General features: G+C 42.9%; 1 protein-coding gene across 1 annotated transcript; it reads left to right on the top strand.

Moving 5' to 3' along the window:
- Positions 1 to 627: 627 nt before the first annotated feature.
- Positions 628 to 25,697, top strand: LOC137533927 (interferon-induced protein with tetratricopeptide repeats 1-like). The gene is made up of 2 exons (XM_068255245.1): positions 628 to 673; positions 23,377 to 25,697. The coding sequence occupies exons 1-2, from the start codon at positions 669 to 671 to the stop codon at positions 24,827 to 24,829; spliced, it is 1,458 nt and encodes a 485-aa protein (XP_068111346.1). The 5' UTR covers positions 628 to 668; the 3' UTR covers positions 24,830 to 25,697.

The raw sequence follows: 25,697 nt of genomic DNA, 5'->3' as shown, positions 1-25,697 counted from the left end.
CGCTTCAGTGTCTCTTTAAGTATTACGGTATATGCAATGTTCTCATTCAGACTGGTGCAGTTTAAGGGCCCATTCTCACTTAGGCGTTAAGGGGGCATCTACCGCTAATCGCTAACGCTTTTTAAAGCACTAGGGCAACATTAACTATATTGGCAGTGATCTGACGACCATGATTGCCGCCGAATGCAGGCGATTCACGATTAGCGGCAATCGCAAAACGCTGTGCACACAGCATTTCCCCCGATCGAAGTGTGATCGCAATTAACATGCTATAAAAGCGCTAACTGCAATCGCAAAAAAAGCACAAAGTATACAGTGAATTTACCGCATTAATCACTTTAAAATCACCTGAGCAAAACGCTAGCACTGAGCGCTACAAGTGTGAATAGGCCCTTATTAGTTTTCAGTCAGACCTCATAGTTACTTCCTCGTATCATCCTGATTCAAAATATCCTACAGCAAGTGAGTCATTTTGGAATTTTCTTTGAAGGATTTAGTTTCATTTGTCTGGAAGCCCTAACTTCCAGTTTCAATTCTTCATCATTACCTCATTCAGCCTCATTAATTTGGGCTGAATCTTGATCAGGAATCTGATCCTGCAGCCTCATTCCTGCACATCCACAGACATCGACAACAAGCCCTGCACATCCTCAGAGATACACCAAAACATGAGGTAAGATGATCAGCAGGGAGAAGTTTCCTCTCTTTTTTTTCTTTTTCTTTTTTTTATCAAAAGTGACATTTACTTGCAAACCTTTTCTGTTGTTTTTTTTTTTTTTAATCATTATTTATGTGTTTGTTTACAGGGGCGTAGCAATAGGGGTTGCAGAGGTTGTGACTGCATCGGGGCCCTTGAGCCAGAGGGGCCCCGAACAACTGCAGTATTATCTCTCCCCATTACCTTCTTGCACCTCTGTCACTGTAGATGTCATTGGCAGGATTTCGTGCGCTGTATCAATTGTTATGTATAGAGCGCTTGGGGGGCCCAATGTAAAACTTGCATCGGGGCCCACAGCTCCGTAGCAATAGGGGTTGCAGAGGTTGCGACTGCATCGGGGCCCGAAGGGCCCTCCCTCAACTGCAGTATTAGCTCTTTATTGGTCCTGTGCTCATAATCACTTCTATAGATACTTTGAATAGTAGTAATCATTAAAGGGGAACTGAAGAGAGAGGTATATGGAGGCTGTCATGTTTATTTCCTTTTAATCAATACCAGTTGCCTGGCAGCCCTGCTGGTCTATTTCTCTGCAGTAGTATCTGATTAAAACTAGAAACAAGCATGCAACTAGTCTTGTCAGATCAGACTTATAAGTCTGAACCACTGAAACACCTGATCTGCTGCATGCTTGTTCAGGGGCTATGGCTAATAGTATTAGAGGCAGAGGATCAGCAGGGCTGCCAGGCAACTGGTATTGTCTAAAAGGAAATAAACATGACAGCCTCCATATACCTCTCTCTTCAGTTCCCCTTTAAAGGGGCACTATGGCGAAAAATTTTAAAATTTTAAATATGTGCAAACATAGACAAAGAAGAAGTACGTTTTTTTTTTCAGAGTAAAATGAGCCATAAATTACTTTTCTCTTATGTTGCTGTCACTTACAGTAGGTAGTAGAAATCAGTGACAGAAGTGACAGGATTTGGACTAGTCCATCTCTTCATAGATCCTCAGCATCACCTTTATTCTTTATAAAGATATTACCTAAAAAGGATTTAGACAATGATGCTGGCCAGCTTCCCTGCTCCCTACAGTTTTTTTGGCAGTTGGACAGAGCAATTGCCATTCACTAAGTGATTTTGAAAATAAAAAGATCCCTGAGAATCCCCCAAGAAGAGATGGACTAGTCCAAAACCTGTTGCTTCTGTCAGATTTCTACTACTTACTGTAAGTGACAGCAACAAAGGAAAAAAAGTAATTTATGGCTCATTTTACTGTGGAAAAAAAATTTACTTCTTATTTGTATATGTTTGCACATATTTAAAATTTTAAAATGTTTTGCCATAGCGCCCCTTTAACAAGCTGTTCCCCTTCTTGCACCTCTGACACTGTAGTTGCCATTGGCAGGTTTTGTTGCACCGTATCAATTTTTAAGTATAGAGTACTTGAGGGGACCCACTGTAAAGGTGTGTACACATGCACTACTATAAGGAAGGACGGGTCCGTCAGACCCTCCTGCTGGGCGGGCGTTTAAACGACAGTAGAGCGTGTGTACAGTGTTATCAGTCTGCCGACAGACTGTACACACGCTCTACTGTCGCTGGAATGCCCGCCCAGCGGGAGGGTCCGACGGACCTGGCGTTCTTTAACCCTTTCCACTCGGTTGGTATTTCGATTGGGCAGATTAGCAATAAAATACTGGCTACTATTTACACCCTCCCCCAGTCCATCCCATAGGATGCCATTCATTATCATTATAACTTTGCAGGCAATCTGCATGAAAAATAAAATTTACCTGCAATGATTTTTTTTTTTGCAGAATGGAATCTGCAAAAACGAGTCAGCAGCTATTTTTTATAAAAAAATAAAAACAAGAAAGAAACGGAAGTGACAGTTAAATCTAAATGTCACTTCCTTATTCCGCTGATGGGGGTCATCAGGTATGGGGCTGGGGGGCACTGACAGTGTGGGCATGTAGTAATACATGACCACAAACAGTCCCATGGTGATTGGTGGTTTGCGGCGGTCGCGATGCGCTGCAAACCGCCGCTGCAGGGATGTCCCGCATAGCGGGACATACGAGTGCAACATGGAATTCGTGATGTCCCACTATGCAGGACATACGAGTGGAAAGGGTTAAAGTAGTGCGTGTGTACGCCACTGCTTGTTTACATTACCATGCTTTATACTGCTAGTGTTTACTAATTAAAGGTGTCCATACAATGCACCATACAGGTTTTTTTTGCCCTTAAGATCAGTGTAGCCCAACTCTGTCCACAAGGCCCACCAACAGTGCATGTTAAATCCAAATCAGTTTTCTAAATTGATTGCATGTTTTGAAAAAATAATAATAATAATCCACCATATGTCATTCCATGTTTTTCTAAAAATACTTTAGAGCTTTCTACCATGGCCAATGGGGCAAACAATAAAAAAGTTAATTACAATTTTTCGGACTATAAGACGCTCCTGACCATAAGACGTGCCTAAGTTTAGAGGACAAAAACCAGGAGAAAAAATATACTACTACAGTAAACCTGGTGCATCCATGGTGAAGGGGCATCGTGTGGAATATGCCCCCTTTGTACCTCATGCCCCCTTGTACCTCTTGTGTCCCCTTGTGTCCTCCTCTGTCCTCCTCTGCCCCCCTTGTGTCCCCATGTTTCCTCCTCTATGCCCCTTTGTGTCTCCCTGTGTCCTCTGTTTGCCCCCCTGTGTCCTCCTCTGCATGGGCACAGTACAGGGAATCCCCGACATTGCAGCAGTTTGGAGGTTCGTAATGACAGGCGTTCACAAGTCAGAAACTTCCTGCATTTGGACTATTAGAAGCAGAGACTATTCCTCCACACTTTTGGGGGAGAAAAAGTGAGTCTTATAGTCCAAAAAATAGAGTAATTTTTCTGATAAAAGAAAATTACATTCAGTTTTTCTGTACAATCTAATGTTTTTATAAAAATGAAAAAAGGGGGAAATGGAGGCTTATTGTTATTATGCATGGCCACCTTTAACTTGATTTGAGTATATGCTGGAGATTAGCTTCTGCACAAGGACACCTGACCTGAGAGGGATATGGAGGCTGCCAGATTTATTTCCTTTTAAAGGGGAACTCCAGCCTAAACAAACCTACTGTCATCATTAGTTATGTTAATTAGAATAGGTAGGTAATATAATCTCTTACCCATGCTTGAAAGATAAGGAAAAAAACCAAGAGCCAAATCTGGTGTAGTATGTTCGACCAATGTGGAGAAGGTATACGAATAAAAATATACTCACAAGTGTAGGTCACCACGCAGGCGACCACTGTAATAGCAGGTGGGGAGAATTTTCACCTGACCCCACTCAGGTATAAAAAGTCGCTCTCTATAGAAAGAAAATGGGGATACACCCCTCCACCCAGGGTGGACAAGATATGAATAAAAATGGTTAATAGAGGCGCCAAATTAGGATAAGATGGGTTAAAAACCGTTTAAAAGGAGGGGGTGGGTGGATCCACTACTAGTGTTGGGCGAACAGTGTTCGCCACTGTTCGGGTTCTGCAGAACATCACCCTGTTCGGGTGATGTTCGAGTTCGGCCGAACACCTGGTGGTGTTCGGCCAAACTGTTCGGGTTCGCCCGAACTGCTCAATGCCCGGCCGAACAGGGCCCCTGTTTGGCCGAACAGGGCCCTGTTCGGCCGAATACGGCCCCCCTATGAGGTCGCAGGCATAAGGGGGGAGCATGCCCCGATCGCGGGGGGGGGGGGGTCGGAAATTCCCCCCACCCCCTCCGCTAGCGCTCCCCCCTCTGCCCGCTTCCCCATACAAAAGTTTAAGGAAAGTACCTGTAATAGTGGATGGCCTGGCAGTGGCACTGTGGAGTGAGGAGGAGGAGTCCGGAGAGTGACGCGTTGAGGGAGGCCGGGCAGCGGGCGGTTCAGCGGTAGTACCCTTGTGGTACTTCCGCCCTTTCTCTGACCTCACGCCCGCTGCCCGGCCTCCCTCAACGCGTCACTCTCCGGACTCCTCCTCCTCACTCCACAGTGCCACTGCCAGGCCATCCACTATTACAGGTACTTTGCTTAAACTTTTGTATGGGGAAGCGGGCAGAGGGGGGAGCGCTAGCGGAGGGGGTGGGGGGAATTTCCGACCCCCCCCGCGATCGGGGCATGCTCCCCCCTTATGCCTGCGACCCCATAGGGCCCCCAAAAGCGGGATGTTCGGGAAGTTCGGGGTTCGGCCCGAACATGCCGAACATCTCGGCCATGTTCGGCGAACTTTCCCGAACCCGAACATCCAGGTGTTCGCCCATCACTATCCACTACCCTCACTAAAAATGACCAGGCTAAATCAAGCCATAGATAATGCAAAAAAATATTTATTAGTCTCCGAATACAGTGCAACGCGTTTCACTGGCACGCATCCCGCTTCATCAGGCAATTGAGGTAGGAGAACACTAAAAGGGAGAAAAAATAAATAAAGGGAAAACAATGCTAGGAGGTACTCAAAAAATTTCACAACAATTTATCATATTTATCATATTGTCTTTATAAGGATCCATAGCCAATTATATTTGGTTTTGTGACCTTTGGGCCATTTGTCCCAATGTCTAAAAATGTGCCCCTATAGAGTTGTAAATCTATATGATCCTTATGTCATTATATTGTACAGAGCCCTTCCACCCCTATGGCGGATGATATTTGCAGAGCCCCTCCACCCCTATGGCGGATGATATTTGCACAGATCTATGTAGCAGATATAAATTAGGTGCAATGTTAGTCATGCACGGCGGCATGTAAAATAATAGTATGAAAAACCAGTGGACGAGAACGCTCCCCTCTAGTTGTCTCTATTGAATCACTGGCGGCTGAATCTCGAGCGGGTTAGGGGACCGGACGTGACGCATGGGTCGCACCATGCGTCATGAGTGAACATGGCCTTAACAAAGGATAGGGCTGCAAAATCTGACAACTGCGTCGCATCTATGCGTAATGCGTCCGATAGATGCGACGCTGTTGTCAGATTTTGCAGCCCTATCCTTTGTTAAGGCCATGTTCACTCATGACGCATGGTGCGACCCATGCGTCACGTCCGCTTCCGGTCCCCTAACCCGCTCGGCGGGAGATTCAGCCGCCAGTGATTCAATAAAGACAACTAGAGGGGAGCGTTCTCGTCCTACAGAGGCGCTCTAGCTTTTTATAGACCTACACTCGGTAAGTTCCACTGGTTTTTCATACTATTATTTTACATGCCGCCGTGCATGACTAACATTGCACCTAATTTATATCTGCTACATAGATCAATGCAAATATCATCCGCCATAGGGGTGGAGGGGCTCTGCAAATATAATGACATAAGGGTCATATAGATTTACAACTCTATAGGGGCACATTTTTAGACATTGGGACAAATGGCCCAAAGGTCACAAAACCAAATATAATTGGCTATGGATCCTTATAAAGACAATGTGATAAATATGATAAATTGTTGTGAAAGTTTTTGAGTACCTCCTAGCATTGTTTTCCCTTTATTTATTTCTTCTCCCTTTTAGTGTTCTCCTACCTCAATTGCCTGATGAAGCGGGATGTGTGCCCGTGAAACGCGTTGCACTGTATTCGGAGACTAATAAATATTTTTTTGCATTATCTACGGCTTGATTTAGCCTGGTCATTTTTAGTGAGGGTAGTGGATCCACCCACCCCCTCCTTTTAAACGGTTTTTAACCCATCTTATCCTAATTTGGCGCCTCTATTAACCATTTTTATTCTAATCTCTTACCCACCCTGTTTTAAAAGAACAGGCAAATGTTTGTGATTCATGCGGGCTGCCATCTTTGTCATGGGGGCAGCTATCTTTTTGGTTGAAAGGAGGTGACAGGGAGCATAAGACACAGTTCCAACTGTTCTTTGTCCTGGTAACCCCGCCCAGCTGCACACGCTAGGCTTCAAATGTCAAATTAAAAATGTAAGAAAATTTTTTTTGCAACAGCAGAACGAGAGCAACAACATCAGAAATCCCATCATGCTTTGCACAGCATCAGGGGAAAAATGCCCGGGCAGTTTTTTTCTGTGCATCTAAAAATGAGGCTTGTATAAGAGAAGGGCCCCGATCTGCCCCTCAGCGCTGCCTGGCACTGATTGGCCAGGCTGCGCAGGGGTCTGAGGCGGGGGTGGGCGGCTCGGCACGGCGGGTAGCGGCGAATTGGCGGCGATCGCGTACTACACGCAGCTAGCAAAGTGCTAGCTGTGTGTAGGGAAAAAAAATTGTGCAAATCGGCCCAGCGGGGCCTGAGAAATCCTCCTGCGCAGGTTACCCCGAGCTGAGCTCGGGATAACCGGCAAGGAGGTTAACAAACATGCAAATCAGGTGTTTCTAAGGCCCAGTGCACACCAAGCGGTTTTAGCAGCGATCCGCCAGCCGCTTCCGCCTGTGAAAACGTTTGGCTAATGTATTTCAATGGGATGGTGCACACCAGCGGTTTGAGTTTTTTCCCAAACCGCAAACGTGCCTCCTGCTGCATGGTTGCGGTTTGCAGAAGCGTTTCTTCTTCACTGTAAAGTATAGGAAAAACGCAAACCGCTGTGGAAAACGCTAGATCAGCGTTTTTGTTACAGAAGCTGTTCAGTAACAGCTTTTACTGTAACAGTATTTGTAATCTGCTACACAAAAACACTTCCCAAAACTCTGGGCATGTTTAGAAAACGTCTCTAAACATGCCTATAATCGCTCTGAAATCAGCTCCAAAAACCGCTAGCGTTTTGAGGATCTGCTAGCGGGTTTAGTGTGCACTGGGCCTGACTGAAGTTTGACTGTATTAGCCGCATGCTTGTTTCAGGTGTGTGATTCAGATACTACTGCAGCCAAAGACATCAGGCCATTCAATCTTCTGCTGCTAACAAGCTCTTAAAAATTCTCACTACAGTATACAATTATTTTTAAAAACACAAGTTTAGATTGTTAAGCAGAAAGACATTTATTATCATTATTATTGATTTATATAGTGCTAGCATCTTCTGTGGTGTGGGCTAGGCTGCTTCTAAAATAAAAGCATTCATACAAACTCAGATGATGATCACAATTTTAATCGCAGCTGGTATTTATTACTATTATTACTCTGCAATGATATCACATGGATATTTTAGAAATCCCTTTGAACAGCTTAATTAACAGTTTAAAGAGAATCTTTACTGTAAAATTCTTGCAATAAAAAGCATACCATTCTATTCAATATGTTCTCCCGGGCCCCTCTGTGCTGTTTCTGCCACTCCCTGCTGCAATCCTGGCTTGTAATTGCCAGTTTTAGGCAGTGTTTACAAACAAGACATGGCTGTTAACCAGAGTGTGATAGGCTGAGAGGAGCTCAGTCTGTGACTCACACAGAGCCTGCAAGGGGCGTGGAGAAGGTGTGTATAGCTTCTATCCTATCACAAGCAGAACAGCACATTCCAGCCTGAGTGCCTGAGCCCGACAAAGCCGTCAGAGGAAAGAAGATTCGATTATATAACAGAGATAATACAGCCACTGTGCAACTAGGAAAGGCTGCAGTAAGACAGACCACATTAGAACAGGTATAGAAACTTATAGGATAAAAGGAATAAGGCTGAAAATTTTTGTTACAGAGTCTCTTTAAGTACCAGTTTTTACCAAAGTTTTTTTTGGGGGGGCGGATGTGTCTCAAAATTAGAGTATCTGGAAAAAAACATGCAAACAATAGAAAATACAGTACATATGGCTACATGGTTAGTTTGATTGAAAAAAGACATCTGTCTACAAAGTTCAACCAGGAATACAAACCATTTAGAAAACATGCTGTATGATAAACCAGACCCAATCCACATAATATACTATACATATATTGTGGAATCATGCCATTAAACCTACTCAACATGAGGAAGATATACTCCAGCTGGTATAGTGTAGAACCTCTACTTATGCAATAACAAACCTTTTTTTAAAGAAAACCGGAGGTGGGATTCTGAGAATAAAATCCACATACAGAGGCTGGGTCTGTCTATAGAGCCCAGCCTCTGTTGCTATCTAGATCTCCCCTGGATTTCATTCCCAGAACCCCGCCTCGGGTTCTCTTTAAGCGTAATGTATCTACTGTATCTAATGTATATGATAATGTTAATCTATTAATATAAAATTGTATGTATGTATGTACGTATGTGTGTGTGTGTGTGTGTATGTGTCGCGATCACTCGAAAACGCCTTGAACCGATTTGAACGAAACTTGGTATACAGATCCTTTACTACCTGGCATGATATGTTCTGGGGGTCTTGCGTCCCCCCTGCACACCTGGGTGGAGCTACAAACAGTAAATCAGATTTCACCCAATTGTCAATGGAAAAAATGTAAAAGGTTGCCATTCTCACGGTTGGTCACTGGGTGACTGGGGTCCAAATTAAGAAAGGGGGTGGGGCCACAAACAGCCAATCAGATTTGTTTAATTTCAATGGTAATATACAAATTATTGATACCAAGGACCCCAAAGCTCATAAACTTGGTAATTGAGTGACTGTATGTCAAGGTTAGAAAAAGTGGGAGGCGCCAAAAACTACATTTTTTACATGGAAAAATATAAACTGCAACCATTCTTACACTGTTAATGCAGGGTTCCCAAACTTGACACAGTTGGCCACTGCGTGACTGGGATTGATATTCAGAAAGTGGGTGGAGCCTACAACAGCCAATCAAAATTCACCTATTGATTTTCAAGGGGAATGTTTACATTGCTACCATTCTTACACTATTAATGGCAGAGGCCTCAAACCTGATGCAGTCAGTCATTGAGTCACTGGGGTCCAAAATCACTAAAAGGGGTGGAGCCATAAACAGCCAATCAGATTTGTTGTATTGATTTCAGCCATTCTGTTATTGTCAGGCTTCTTAAACTTGATACAGTTCGCCACTGGATGGCTTGGATTGATATTCAGTAAAGTAGGTTGAGCCTACAACAGCCAATCAAAATTCACCTATTGATTTTCAAGGGGAATATTTACATTGCTGTCATTCTTACACTCTTAATGGCAGAGGCCTCAAATCTGCTACAGTCAGTAACTGGGAGACTAGGGTTTACATTCTGAAAAGGGGGCGGGATATAAACAGCCAATCATATTTGTTTAATTTCAGTGGAAAAATGCAACTAATTGATGCCAAGGACCCCAAAGTTCATAAACTTGGTCATTGAGTGACTGTATGTCAAAGTTAGAAACAGTGGGTGGAGCCAAAAACAACTAACTTCTTACGTGGGAAAATATAAACTGCAGCCATTCTTACGCTGTTAATGACAGGGTTCTCAAACTTGACACAGTAGATCATTTGGTGACTGGAATTAATATTCAGAAAAGTGGGTGGAGCCTACAACAGCCAATCAAAATTCACCTATTGATTTTCAAGGGGAATATTGAAACTGCTGCCATTCTTACACTGTTAATGGCAGAGGCCTCAAACCTGCTACAGTCGATCATTAAGTGACCAGGGTTCAAATTCACTAAAGGGGCAGAGCCACAAACAGCCAATAAGATTTTTTTGCTGGATAAACTGCTTCCATTCACACAATTTTGATGCCTGGAACCCAAAAGCTTACAAACTTGGTCACTGAGTGACTGTGTGTCAAGGTTCCAAAAACTGGAGTCAACAACAGATTTCCCTGGGGAAATTTAAACTGCAGCTATTCTTCACTTTTAATGGCAGAGTTCTCAAACATTACACAGTTGGTTACTGGGTGACTGGGATTAATATTCAGAAAAGTGGGTGGATCCTAAAAAAGCCAATCAAAATGAATATGTTGATTTTCAAGGGGAATATTAAAATTGCTGCCATTCTTGCACTGTTAATGGTACAAGCCTCAAGCCTGGTACAGTTGGCCATTGGGTCACTGGGGTTCAAATTCATAAAAGGGGCGGAGCCACAAACAGCCAATAAGATTTGTTTCTTTTCACTGGGAAAATACAAATGATTGATGCTAAGGGCCCCTAAGCTCACAAACTTGGTCATTGAGTGTTTGTGTGTTAAGGTTAGAAAAAGTGGGCAGAGCCAACAGCAGCCACATACATACCTGGGCAATGCCGGGTCATCAGCTAGTATTAAATAAATATGATTGAGGTTTTTACTATAACAAAGGTACACTATTTTTGTGAATTCCAACCAAGGTTGAACTCCTGTAATACAATAACTTATATTACTACCTTTATACCTTTAACATCTGCTTTATGTTATTTTTTAGGATGTTGCACATTATCTCTTTTTTCACTAATAATACCTACAAGAAATGTTTTGCACTAATACAACACCAAATGATGCCCATAAATGTATACATTTGTGCATATCGCTCACAATTCTTTTATTCATGACAGCTTTTAAGCTGTATTGCACAGCCAACTTATAGGAGAACTGTAACTACATATACCGTAGTAGAAAGTGTACCAGAGATGTTTAAATAAAATTATTAAAGTGTACCAAAGATGTTTAAATAAGCAGCTTTTATACCTACCTGGGGTTTCCTCCAGCCCCATGCCGGCAGTGGGCTACATTGCGGTTCTCCTGGGCCCCTCTGTTCCTCCACTGGGTCCCCCAGTATATATCTCAGTTAAGGCAATTCGTGGTTCACAACCACTGTCATTCTCCTATGGCCTAGGGTGTTCTGTGCCTGTAGAGTACTAGCTGTGCTGTCGCAGAACGCTCCCAGTGATGGAAGCGCATCATGGCAAAGCGTGGGATGCACATACGCAGTGAGCCACGACTAGTCGCGACTGAGATACACTCACCTAAAGGATTATTAGGAACACCATACTAATACGGTGTTTGATCCCCTTTCGCTTTCAGAACTGCCTTAATTCTACATGGCATTGATTCAACAAGGTGCTGAAAGCATTCTTTAGAAATGTTGGCCCATATTGATAGGATAGCATCTTGCAGTTGATGGAGATTTGTGGGATGCAAATCCAGGGCACGAAGCTCCCGTTCCATCACATCCCAAACATCCTCTATTGGGTTGAGATTTGGTGACTGTGGGGGCCATTTTAGTACAGTGAACTCATTGTCATGTTCAAGAAACTAATTTGAAATGATTCAAGCTTTGTGGCATGGTGCATTATCCTGGTGGAAGTAGCCATCAGAAACCATGCTCAGGTAGCCTGTGGCATTTAAACAATGCCCAATTGGCACTAAGGGGCCTAAAGTGTGCCAAGAAAACATCCCCCACACCATTACACCACCAGCCTGCACAGTGGTAACAAGGCATGATGGATGCATGTTCTCATTCTGTTTACGCCAAATTCTGACTCTATTGAGACTCATCAGACCAGACAACATTTTTCGAGTCTTTAACTGTCCAATTTTGGTGAGCTTGTGCAAATTGTAGTCTCTTTTTCCTATTTGTAGTGGAGATGAGTGATACCCTGTGGGGTCTTCTGATGTTGTAGCCCATTCGCCTCAAGGTTGTGTGTGTTGTGGCTTCACAAAAGCTTTGCTGCATACCTTGGTTGTAACAAGTTGGTTATTTCAGTCAACGTTGCTCTTCTATCAGCTAGAATAAGTTGGACCATTCTCCTCTGACATCTTGCATCAAGAAGGCATTTTTGCCCACAGGACTACCGCATACTGGATGTTTTTCCCTTTTCACACCATTCTTTGTAAACCCTAGAAATGGTTGTGCGTGATATTCCCAGTAACTGAGCAGATTGTGAAATACTCAGACCGGCCCGTCTGGCACCAACAACCATGCCACGCACAGAATTGCTTAAATCACTTTTCTTTCCCATTCTGACATTCAGTTTGGAGTTCAGGAGATTGTCTTGACCAGGACCACACCCCTAAATGCATTGAAGCAACTGCCATGTGATTGGTTGATTAGATAATTGCATTCATGAGAAATTGAACAGGTGTTCCTAACAATCCTTTAGGTGAGTATACAGTGGGGTGCGAAAGTTTGGGCAACCTTGTTAATCGTCATGATTTTTCTGTATAAATCGTTGGTTGTTACGATAAAAAATGTCAGTTAAATATATCATAAAGATACACATAGTGATATTTGAGAAGTGAAATGAAGTTTATTGGATTTACAGAAAGTGTGCAATAATTGTTTAAACAAAATAAGACAGGTGCATAAATTTGGGCACCACAAAAAATAAATGAAATCAATATTTAGTAGATCCTCCTTTTGCAGAAATGACAGCCTCTAAATGCTTCCTGTAGATTCCAATGAAAGTCTGGATTTTGGTTGAAGGTATTTTGGACCATTCCTCTTTACAAAACATCTCTAGTTCATTCAGGTTTGATGACTTCTGAGCACGTACAGCTCTCTAACTCACACCACATATTTTCAATTATATTCAGGTCTGGGAAATGACATGGCCATTCCAGAACGTTGTACTGTTCCTCTGCATGAATGCCTTAGTGGATTTTGAGCAGTGTTTAGGGTCGTTGTCTTGTTAAAAGATCCAGCCCCAGTGTAGCTTCAGCTTTGTCAATGATTCCTGGACATTGGTCTCCAGAATCTGCTGATAGTGAGTGAAATCCACGTGTCCCTTAACTTTGACAAGATTCCCAGTCCCTGCATTGGCCACACAGCCCCACAGCATGATGGAACCACCACCATATTTTACTGTAGGTAGCAGGTGTTTTTCTTGGAATACTGTGTTATTTCTACTTCATGCATAACGCCCCGTATTATGCCCAAATAACTCAATTTTAGTTTCATCAGTCCACAGCACCTTATTCCAAAATGAAGTTGGCTTGTCCAAATGTGCTTTAGCATACCTTAAGCGGCTCTGTTTGTGCTGTGGGTGGAAAAAAGGCTTCCTCTACATCACTCTCGCATACTGCATCTCATTGAGTAAAGTACATCAAATGGTTGAATGATGCACAGTGACTCCATCTGCAGCAAAATGATGTTGTAGGTCTTTGGTACTGGTCTGTGGGTTGACTCTGACCTGACCATTTGTCGTTTCTGTCTATCTGAGATTTTTCTTGGTCTGCCACTTCAAGCATTAACTTGAACTGAGTCTGTGGTCTTCCATTTCCTCAATATGTTCCTAACTGTGGAAACAGACAGCTGAAATCCCTGAGATGGCTTTCTGTATCCTTCTTCTAACCCATGTTGGTGAACAATCTTTGTCTTCAGGTCATTTGAGAGTTGTTTTGAAACCCCCATGTTGCGACTCTTCAGAAAAAATTAAAAGAGGAGGGAAACTTGCAATTGACCCCCTTAAATACTCTTTCTCATAATTTGATTCACCTGTGTATGTAGGTCGAGGGTCACTGAGCTTACCAAGCCAATTTGAGTTTGAATAATTAGTTCTAAAGGTTTTGGAATCAATACAATGACAACAGTGCCCACATTTATGCACCTGCCTAATTTTATTTAAACAATTTATTGCGCACTTTTTGTAAATCCAATAAACTTCATTTCACTTCTCAAATATCACTGTGTGTGTCTCCTATATGATATATTTAACTGACATTTTTTATCATAACAACCAACGATTTATATAGGAAAATCATGACTTAACAAGGTTGCCCAAACTTATGCACCCCACTGTATATACTAGGGGACACAGTGGAGGAACAAAGGGGCCCAGGAGAAAGGCAAAGGAGCCCACAGCCGACATGGGGCTGGAGGAAGCCTCAGGTAAGCCGGTATGCAGGCTGGTATAGCTCAGGGTGCAAAGCCCCACACTGCCGGGGCTCCGCATTCCGGCTATCTTAGCCTGCATGGGGAGCAAGGGGTTAAAGAGGCTCGGGAGTCGGGACCCCACGTCATCTTTTTTATAATATATATATATATATATATATATATATACACATATACATATATACACATATACATATATACACATTTATATACATATTTATGTTATAAACTGTTCTAATCACCTTGCTTCGACACCATCGTCTCACAGACTGTGAGATCACTTGACTCTCCACACCGCAAACAGGATATAGACTTTCTCAGGCTTCTTCAATGTTTACGTTATTTATTCAAGTCACAGAAAGACAGATAGATACAGTCATCATATCCTAGCTATGACAATCTTCATGTTGCGTTACAAGCTCGTGATTAGACTCCCTGCTGGAGTCTATCAGGTACCTTCTTCCTAACTACGTTACACTAAACTACCTATGTACAGCATACATTATATCAGATTACAGAAAGGAAGAACATGCTTAGAAGTCGTCCCAGTCAGCCTTGCTAGCTAGTGCAGAAGGAAGAAGCAGAAGCATAAGTGACCTCTCGTAGCTCCCTCAGCCTTTAATACTGACTAGGAAAGAGTTAAATATGACATCATCTTCGCCACCCCCTAGACCAGATTATTGGTGGACTCACTCGTGGTGTCATCATACACACCTACTTGATTAATAATCAATGAGGCCTTTGACCCATATACAGGAACGTGGATGTTTAGTAAATATGGCCAATGTTTTCTGTTCCTGTGGTGTAGTGTTGAGGTCAGAGTAGTCCGATGGCCTTCTTTTAGGAACATGTTCTCAGTATCTGCGTGTATCCTCTGCTACACGCAGACCCTGAGATGCCTCTGCCTGCATCACAAAACCTCTATTTATTTTAAAGGCATACACTGCGGACAAGCCTTTTACATAAAACTCAGGCCAAGTAACTGAGGCCTACTTAAATTATAACAATTTATATACATGTGAATACATTATCTGTCATTTTACCGCAGTAACTTTGCTACTTTCTCCTCTAACTTTAACATCTGTGTTTCTAGCATGTAAGGGGACTTTGTTATTAACCGCTAAAGCCGTTGGCCCTGGAAACATTTCCCACACTCCAAACAAGATATTTTAAAAAAAAAATTCAAAAAACTATAAGGATTTTTTGAAAAAAATGTTTCCTCTTGCTCCCACTGTTTTCTAATTTCAGCGGCCATTGACTGTAATGTAAAATGCGAACACTTTTTTTAAAAATAGAATTTGCGTTAAACGCGAACGGCGAACAGTCCAAGTTCTGCGGGAACTGTTTGGCCATCCTAATTGATATGGATTTCCACCTTCCCAATCCCAGAAATGCTTAGGCTAAAATTCCACACAGACTTTTACCCAAAAGCACTAAACAGATGCTCTTACTAGAGGTGAGAATGAGAAAACACTTCTAGGTAGAAGAGACGCCCTAAGGTGTATTTCATAGAGGGTTGGCTTACCTTCTCATTGATGATACAAAATTTAGGGTAACAACTTTTATTAGCACTTAAGTATTTAAGGAGGTGCTAAAGAGGTGTTCATTACCAGCATAGCACCAACAAAAAGCTAATAAGATGGATTAAGGAGGGCACCTACTGGGCCCATCTTGACTATAGGCCCCAGTGCGGTGGCAACCTCTGCACCCCCTATTGCTATGCCATTGCCAGGGTCTATACCAGGCATGGGCAAACTTGGCCCTCTAGCTGTTGAGGAACTACAAGTCCCACAATGCATTGCAGGAGTCTGACAGCCACAGTCATGACTCATAAAGGCAAATGCATTGTGGGATTTGTAGTTCCTTAACAGCTGGAGGGCCACGTTTGCCCATGCCTGGTCTATACCCAGGTGTGCACTATTTTGAGTGCACCTGGAATTGTACAGTAATAGGGATATTATTCCTTATTCCCGTTTAACTAATAGTACATTAAAGGAGCACTGCAGCGAAAAACTGTAAAATTGAAAATATGTGCAAACATATACAAATAAGAAGTACATTTTTTTCCAGAGTAAAATAAGCCATAAATTACATTTTTCCTATGTTGCTGTCACTTACAGTAGGTAGTAGAAATCTGACAGAAGTGTCAGGTTTTGGACTAGTCCATATCTTTATAGGGGATTCGCAGGGATATATTTATTTTCAAAAGCTCTTAGTGAATGGCAGTTGCTCTATCCAACTACCAAAAAACTGTGTAGGGAGCAGGGAAGCTGGCCAGCATCATTGTTTAAATCCTTTTTGGGAATGTCTTTTTAGAGAGTAAAAGCCTTGCTGAGAATCTCCTATGAAGAGATGGACTAGCCCAAAACCTGTCACTTCTGTCAGATTTCTACTACCTACTGTAAGTGACAGCAACATAGGAGAAAAGTAATTTATGGCGTATTTTACTCTGGAAGAAACATACTTCTTATTTGTATATGTTTGCACCTATTTTACATTTTACAGTTTTTCGCTGTAGTGCCCCTTTAAGAAGCTATATGACCACTTATTTGAATATTAATTACATTATGATTTTTTTTTTTTGCTGACCATGTATTTTGTTAAACCATTGTGCTTATTAATTGATAATACATATTATTTTGAACAACAGAGTGGAGCTATGTTTATGGACAACCAGGTTTCTCCTTAGTAATTGTCACTAACACACTTGTATATAGTTGTGTTGTTAAGATTTCCTACATAATAACTGTGAGGCTGTTGGCTCTTATTCTACTGACGCACACGTGAGATAAAGCTTACGTTTACATTGTAAATAAGATCTGAGTACAGAGTGCCAGAAGATGAGATAACAATAATACATAGGCTAGTTATAAAAGCTTTATTGAACTGTAAGCTAATAGCTACTAATTACTTTTTCAATCCCTAGTAAGGGAAAAAAATTACTAAAACGTGGGTAAGAAAAATGCAGCAATAAACATAGCATTTCTAGCAGACTGGATCAGAGGTATTTTTTCATCCTAGATGTGGAAGCAAATATAATTATGGATGTTTAAGCGTATGTGGTACATCGCTCATTCCAAAAGAAATTTGGTTAAAGGATGGAGAAGGGATGAGAAGGGGCTACTGACGAGTACAGTTTGTCACACTGCTGCATCAATTGGCTGCTTATAGTAAAATATGGGTAATTTATATTGCCCATATTATACTATGCACTACCTGGTACCCATTTTAGCCTACTCCTAACCCTTCCTCCTACTGCCTAACCCTAACAGCCCTTCAGCCCCCCCCCCATTGCCTAACTCCCTATAAGTGCCTAAAAGACCCCCTAGCTAATACCTAGTCCTTACATCTCCATAAGTGCCTAACCTTAAAGAGAAACTCCAACCTAGAATTGAACTTTATCCCAATCAGTAGCTGATACCCCCTTTTACATGAAAAATATAATGTTTTTCACAAACAGACCATCAGGGGGCGCTGTATGACTGATTTTGTGCTGAAACCCCTCCCACAAGAAGCTCTGAGTACCGCGGTACTCTGGGCAAACTGCCACAATGTAACAATGTTCACAGACAGGAATTAGCTGTTTACAGCTGTCTCTAACAGCCAAAACAGCTAGGAGCAGCTACATAACCTGCCCACAGTAAAAATGTCACCATGTAATAAATGTCAGAATGTAAATCGGGGAGAGGAAAGATTTCACAATGAGCAAACACTGACTAAATCATTTATACATAATTATGGTAAAAAATGAAGCACTTTTTTTACTACATTATTTTCACTGGAGTTCCTCTTTAAAGCTAATGGGAATCCATACGTAACTAAAAAAAAAAGTAAATTACTCACCTACTGTAAGGAGAGAGAAGGCTTGGGTCCTAATGAGCCTTCCCTCTCCTCTCTTGGTGCCCTCGGTGCTGCGCTGGCTCCCCTGTTCAATTCCCCCGCCGCGGGGACTTCAGAAGTCTTCGGGAGCCAAGTCCTCCCGAAGACAGGTGGCACCATACTGCGCATGCGCGAGTGCGTCATAGAGGGCGCTCGCGCGTGCGAGCAGTTCCGAAGCCTCCTTTCAGCTGGTAAACAGAAACGGTCGAATACCGCTATGGGGAAGCCAGCGCAACAGCGTCGACCGGGAGAGGAGAGGGAAAGCTCTATGGGACCCAGAGCCTCCCTCTCCTTAGGTGAGTATCTGATTTTATTTTTTTTTTCAATTTCGGTTCCCATTAGCTTTAAAGAGACTCGGTAACAACATTTTGAGCCTTTTTTCTTCTATTCTAAAAGTTCCTATACCTGTTCTAATGTGGATTACTGCAGCTTTTTCTAGTTGCACTGTCTCTGTAATATACCAAATCTTCTTTTCTTTGTCAAGCTTTGTCGACCCAGGGAGGAAGTAGCTGCCTCTGCTGTGATAGGTACAAGTTATGCACACCCCCTGCATGTCCCCTCCAGGCTCTGTGTGTGTGCTTTTCCTCACAGACAGTTTGTGAGGCTGAGGGGGGAAGGAGCTGTTGCCTGTCACATGCAGAGAAACTGTGACTAATCCCAGACTGGAGTGCAGATAATTCACTATGTAATAAAAACTTGTAGTATACTGTAACATGATATATATTTACACATACATCAATTCCTGGTTAGTAGTCATGTTTTTTGTTTGTAAACACTGCCTAAAACTGGAGATTGAAAGCCAGGATCGCAGCGGGGAGCGGTGGGAATGGCAAATAGGTACCTGGGAGATCACAGTGACTCGATTGGTATGTTTTTTATTGTACAAATCGCACAGTGCAAATTCTCTTTAACCCCTCCCCAGTAAGTGTCTAAACTAACCTAAAAATCTGTCACCCCATTTGACCAGTAATCGTAGCTGCTTGTCTATGATCTTCTACAACCATTAAATGCTTTGTAGTTGCAGATCAGCTACTAGCCACTAGGGATAAACAATAAGATGCAAATAACTTCTCTTGCCATTCAGATTTCATGTAAATTATATGCGGCTTGAAACTTGACCAATCAGAATAATTTCCTGTTAATTTTTATTGGTCCAAGTTCAAGTTGCATAGAATTTACATGTTAGGAGAAATATAAATGTTAGGAAAAATTATTTGCACCTCATTAACCATCCCTACTAGCCACATCGGGGGTCCAAATGACTGCTTGTGTGCCCGATTACCGAAAATAAAAACATCTATTAGACACCTGCCGATTGCGGCGCCCAGTTGACCTGACCGATTACTGAGGGACTGTATGTATAATGCATTGGGAGAGTGAATAATTACTGGAGTATGAGTGTGCATTGTTCTTGTGAAACTGGCATTTAGTGAAGTCTGACCATGTTTCCTGATGAGTATGCGTGTTATACTGTGCTTCTCTGCTCAAATTGTATGTTATAGTTCTGTATATAGTAATAAAGTTTAGTTATACGTAATGAGCAAACTATGTTGCTAAATTTTCTCAATATCAGGAGGGCTCTGATGAAGCCAAGTTGGGCAACTTGTGTAGTAGAAGGATCAGCACACTCAGTAATATATTTCAAAAAGGGTGTGTGCATCAAACACCAAGTGAAGCCTTACTGCAAACTAATCCCCCGCAGGGCAAAAATTTTGCGGTGAGTTAGTTGGCAAAACCCTGCATATCCTGGCATGCGAAAGCGAATGCAGATTTGCTTGAGCAGTGTCTTATGAATAAGCTAATTAGGCCTTGTCTGCAAAGCCAAGTATATAAGGGTTCACTTGGTGTTTGATGCACACACCCTTTTTGCAGTACATTTTCAGTTTCTTTCCTCTGGAAGCAGGTGGTGGATGACCCTCTGGTCATCCACATGGTTCCTCATTGGGGTGTGGAGCTGTAGAGCCACCCCTGAGCTTTACTAGACTTGGGGTGACCTATGCTTCACTCCCCCCCTGTCGTAGTGCTCCCAAGTTGCGCACATTTGGCCTGGCATAATAATGCACTTGGACGCAATACGAAATAAGGTATGTCCTATCCTTCGGGAGGTGGGTGCGGGCGGCCCTCCCTGGCGGTGGCAACGCTTGGGGGGGCCGCCCCACACTTCTTAACCTCCCCCCCGGGTGGCGGCTACAGAGTCTCTGAGCAGTGAGAGTGCTTGGAGTGCCCTGTTGGCCCCCCTTTTCCTGGGATCCTGGGGGGGCCTCCACGTGGCGATCCTGGATAAGTGCTAAATGCTGCGCAAACTAATCCCCCACAGGGCAAAAATTTTGCGGTGAGTTAGTTGGCAAAACCCTGCATATCCTGGCATGTGAAAGCGAATGCAGATTTGCTTGAGCAGTGTCTCATGAATAAGCTAATTAGGCCTTATCTGCAAAGCCAGGTATATAAGGGTTCACTTGGTGTTTGATGCACACACCCTTTTTGCAATACACTCAGTAATATGTTGCAAAACTTAAAGCTCTTGTAATACAAAAAAAGTCCATAAATGTACTTTGTGTACAACAAGGACCAGCAACTTGCAGTAGATAGGTGCCAAAGACACCCAAAGTCCATCAAATGCCTGCTGACCGACTTGTTTAAAGAGTACGTAAGGGAATAGAGTCCAAGATCCACACGTCCCAGAAAAAATGTGTCTCAAAGCATTGCAAAAAACACTGGCCCAATGCTGTTTCGGGCAACAGCCCGTCTTCAAGCCCGACACCTTGGAGTGCATATTTATCAGCTTAAAGACGGGCTGCTGCCCGAAAAAGCATTAGGCCAGTGTTTTTTGCAATGCTTTGAGACACATTTTTTCTAAGAAGTGTGGATCTTGGACTCTATTCCCTCACAGACTCTTTATACAAGTTGGCCAGCAGGCATTTGATGGACTTTGGGTGTCTTTGGCGCCTATCTACTGCAAGTTGCTGGTCCTTGTTGTACACGAAGTACATTTATGGACATTTTTTTGTATTAAAAGAGCTTAAAGTTTTGCAACATATTACTGACTGTGCTGATCCTTCTGCTAGACAAATTGTTGATTGCCACCTGGTGCTCTGGTGGCTGGATCGTTGCACCTTATATACGACTAGGGGAGTGCCGCCAGATACTACTACTTTACTATACAGTTGGGCAACAGTGTATATCACAGGTGATGTCTGACAATGAAAAAAAAAATGCTCTCAACTATGACTTCTTTTTGGACAACTTATTTTAAGAAACGTATTGATTTCTGGGAGCTGTAAAAGCACTGTATATAGTTTTGGATTAAACTACATTTTTAATCCTGAAGCAAGGGCATAACTACAAATCATGGGGCCCCCCAGCAAAACTATGGTGGGGGCCCCAATGTTCACTTCCCTTCCCTTGCCTTCCCTTGGTGACACTCACAGCCTGAAGGCCCATCTTACAAGTATCATAAAACAATTATGGCCATCATAATCTATAGACATAACACGTGTAGCCACTAGCCACAAAAATACCTAATCTGAAGGATGGAACCCTTTATTGGAGGAAGGGAAGGATAGGAGGCTAAGAACTATCCGCACTATGGGGTTGATTCACTAAACCGTGATAACTCAAATATCACACCATATCAAAGATATCACACCTTATCAAAGTTAACACACCTTATCAGAGTAGCATAGCGAGCACTACAACCCGCAGGGGCTCAGGGCAGGACGAGTGCCATTGCCAATTAGCATGCATAAGTTTGTAGTGCTCGCTGTGCTACTCTGATAAGGCATGTTAACTTTGATAAGGTGTGATATCTTTGATAAGGTGTGATATTTGAGTTATCATGGTTCAGTGAATCAAGCCCCATATGTGGTGAGGTATTGTTACTCTCCCCAGTGCTGTTTTACATAATAGGCGGGGTTGCTGAGAGGTTTATAAAATAGTGGTGGTGTGACTAAAGTGTCATGCAACATCCACAGCAAGAGTCTCTCTTAAATACATTTAGAATGGCTTGAATTTATTAGAAAAAAAAATTCTCACTGTAGGCGCTTGCATGAGACTGAAGTCACACAACCATTTTTTCCGTAATCCCCATATTGTTAATATGACAGGTGAAGGTTGCAGTCTTATCTTGTATCAGTAGATTTTTTTTTTAAATCCACTCCTCATTTGCTTAAAGAGACTCTGTAACCTCAAAAACATCCCCTGGGGGGTACTCATCTCGGGTAGGGGAAGCCTCCGGATCCTAATGAGGCTTCCCACGCCGTCCTCTGTCCCACGGGGGTCTCGCTGCAGCCCTCCGAACAGCCAGCGACAGACCCGACTGTAAAATCAATATCTACCTTTGCTGGCTCCAGTGGGGGCGCTGTGGCTGCTTTCCGCTCCGAACTACACGGAAATACCCGATCTCACTCGGGTCCGCTCTACTGCGCAGGTGCCGGAAACTTGCGCCTGCGCAGTAGAGCAGACCCGATGGCGATCGGGTATTTCCGTGTAGTTCGGAGCCGACAGCCGTCAGAGCGCCTGCGCAGGAGCCGGGAAGGTAAATAATGACGTCATCTTGTACGGAGGGCTGCAGCGAGACCCCCGTGGGACAGAGGACGACGTGGGAAGCCTCATTAGGATCCGGAGGCTTCCCCCACCCGAGGTGAGTACCCCCCAGGGGATCTTTTGATGTTACAGATCCTCTTTAAAGTGTACCTGAGATAAATAAATAAATAAAAAAAGTTATACACACCTGGGGCTTCTTCCAGCCCCCTTCAGGTCATTCACTCCCTCACTACCTCGATCCTCCACTAGGCAACCAGGTAAATCCGCTAGTCAAGGTGAGTCAGCGCATGCGCAGTCCGACTGCATGCCCACCCCAACATGTTTCCATCACTGGGAGCCTTGTACACCTATGCGCGATGGGGATTTACCCGGCCACCTAGCTGAGGATAGAGGCGGCCCGGGAGGACAGCGAGGGATCGATCAGCCTGAAGGGAGCTGGAGGAAGTCCCAGAGATGAATAACTTTCCTGTTTTAAACCATTTCAAGTTTCCTTTAATCATTTTGTGATACCTCAACTGATCCCGCTTAAAGATGCCTTCGTAAATCAGGGAATGCTTGGAAATACCAAAGTAAATCAGGCCTATTGTCTTCTATAAATAAATAAATAAATAAATAAAACGTGCCAAAAAAGGCAAAAAAAAAAAAAGCGTTCTAACACTTGATATTTCTTCTTCTGTATCTCTTAGTTACATCTCAAAGAAATCTTTGAAGGACCGTTTGGAGAAGTTACAATGCCATTTTACATGGGATCTTCTTGGTGAAGGGACAGACATTGATCAAACAGAAGACAGGCTTTATGACCAGATTGTATTTGTGTCCAGAGGATACAAACACAGGATGTACAACCTCTTGGCCTATGTAAAATATGCGAGTGGAGACACCAGTGAAGCCATGCTCCAACTCCAAAAAGCTGAGGCACAGTTCCATGAGTCCATCACATCAGAAGATACAGATGTTACAAGAGTTGTGCTGTATAGTAACTATGCCTGGCTGTGCTATCACCAGGGCCAGATATACAAAGGTCATGCCTTTGCAAACAAAGTGGAGACAATATACGAGTCCTCACAAATTCAAAATATTCTTCAGTTAGAAATTTACAGTGAGCAAGGCTGGGCTTACTTCTTGTTCACAAAGCTGGAAAAAGCTGCAGAATGCTTTGAAAAGGCGCTAAAGCTTGATCCAGAGAATCCAGAACTAAATTCTGGTTATGCTATGACATTATATAGATATGAAAACCTCAAAATCCCTCAAAACCCACCTAACAGATCCATTATTTTCTTGGATCGAGCTCTTAAACTAAATCCTAAAGATACTGTGGTGAAGGCTCTTCTTGCTTTGAAGCATCAGGATCTGAACAATTTTGCAGAAGGGGATGTACTAATAGAACAGGCACTGCAAGAAGAGCCAGAGTCTCCATATGTACTGCGGTATGTGGCAAAGTATTACAGAAGAAAAGGCGTAGTGGAGGAAGCCATTGTTATTTTGAAAAAAGCCATCAGTTTGACCCCAACATCTAGCGTTCTTCATAATCAGCTTGGAATGTGTTACAAAAAGTTGATTGCAGTGAATAGAAAAAGTGCTCATGAGGCCAAGGTAAAAGGTGAGCCTACCCTCCAGTACAGACTGCAAACTGATGAAGCACTCGCCAGTGCACTATTTCACATGGAGAAGGCTGTGGAGCTGAAGAAAACATCTGTGCTCGCCTACATTTTACTGGCTGAATTATACATAAAAGCAAAAGAGTATCAAAAGGCAGAAGAAGCATTCCACAAAGCTGAAAGCATGGGGCATATCACGTGCATAGAGAAACAAGAGCTTCATCTCGAATGGGGGCTGTATGAGGAGCGCTGTACAAAATCTGATTATGAAGCAATAAAACACTATAAGGAAGTAATCAAGATAGAAAAACCTACAAAGTACAGAGATTATGCCATTGTAGACCTGAAAAGAATTGCAGAAGCCATGATTGGCCAAAATCCAGAAAATGCCACTGGGTATGGCTTGCTTGGCTTCGTCTATCAGCAAGATGAAGAAAACGAACTTACAGCAATTCGGCACTATGAAAAAGCTCTTCAGCTTGATCCAGACAATAAGGAATACTTAGAAGCACTTGCAGCTTTGCAACCTTCTTTAGGGTGACTAATAGTAATTGACTTAGGAAGCATCTACTAAAACAGTGCAAGGAGCAAAATGTAAAGCTGAATATCCATTATCTAATGCAACACTGTAGTAAAAGTGATTTTATATATGCTACATGTATACTACTCAAAAAGTCATTCATGAAGAACCATGTGCTGGATTTGATCAGATAGTTGAAGTCTATCACTAGAGATGGCCCGAACTGTTCACCAGTGGACAGTTCCCGGTTAATTTCTGCAGTTCCGAACAGCAAACATTTGGCGTCTCCCCACCCCCTATACATCATCATTGAGCTAGACTTTGACTCCTTAACTCACAGTCAGCAGACACATGGCAGCCAATCAGCTAGCACCCCCTCCTGGACCCCCACCCTCCTATGGCAAAGCAGTTGCGGTGGCCATATTGGATTAATTTTCTGGCTGCAGTGATAGTGAGAGCAGCGTCAGACTTGCTGCAGATTAGTAGGGAAAGCATTAGCTAGGCCTGTGTTCTTGTTCCTCACTAACTACCACTCCAGTGTATTATTTTCTCTGTATTCTTATAGTACTATTGCATATCTCTACGTGTGACACTCCACAGCCCACTGACACCTAGAGCTGTGCACACAACTTTTATTCTGGCCACATTAAGTTGCAGGTGCAGAGTACCATTCCAGTGCATTATTTGTAGGAATGTAATGTGGTTTCTGCCCTTTAGTGATTACTCCCTTTAGCGATTTCAACTCTGTCGTTTTTGGTGGGACTTTTGGCATGGATTCCCCTCCGGCATCCCCCGTCCAGGTGTTAGACCCCTTGAAACAACTTTTCCATCACTTTTTTGTCCAGAAACAGTCTTTGTAGGTTTTAAAATGTTCCTGCCCATTGAAGTC

This window comes from Hyperolius riggenbachi, chromosome 10 (genome assembly GCF_040937935.1).
Source record: "Hyperolius riggenbachi isolate aHypRig1 chromosome 10, aHypRig1.pri, whole genome shotgun sequence".
NCBI classification, from domain to species: domain Eukaryota; kingdom Metazoa; phylum Chordata; class Amphibia; order Anura; family Hyperoliidae; genus Hyperolius; species Hyperolius riggenbachi.
Note: the sequence above shows the minus strand (reverse complement) of the source record. Positions and strands in the feature narration are given on the sequence as shown.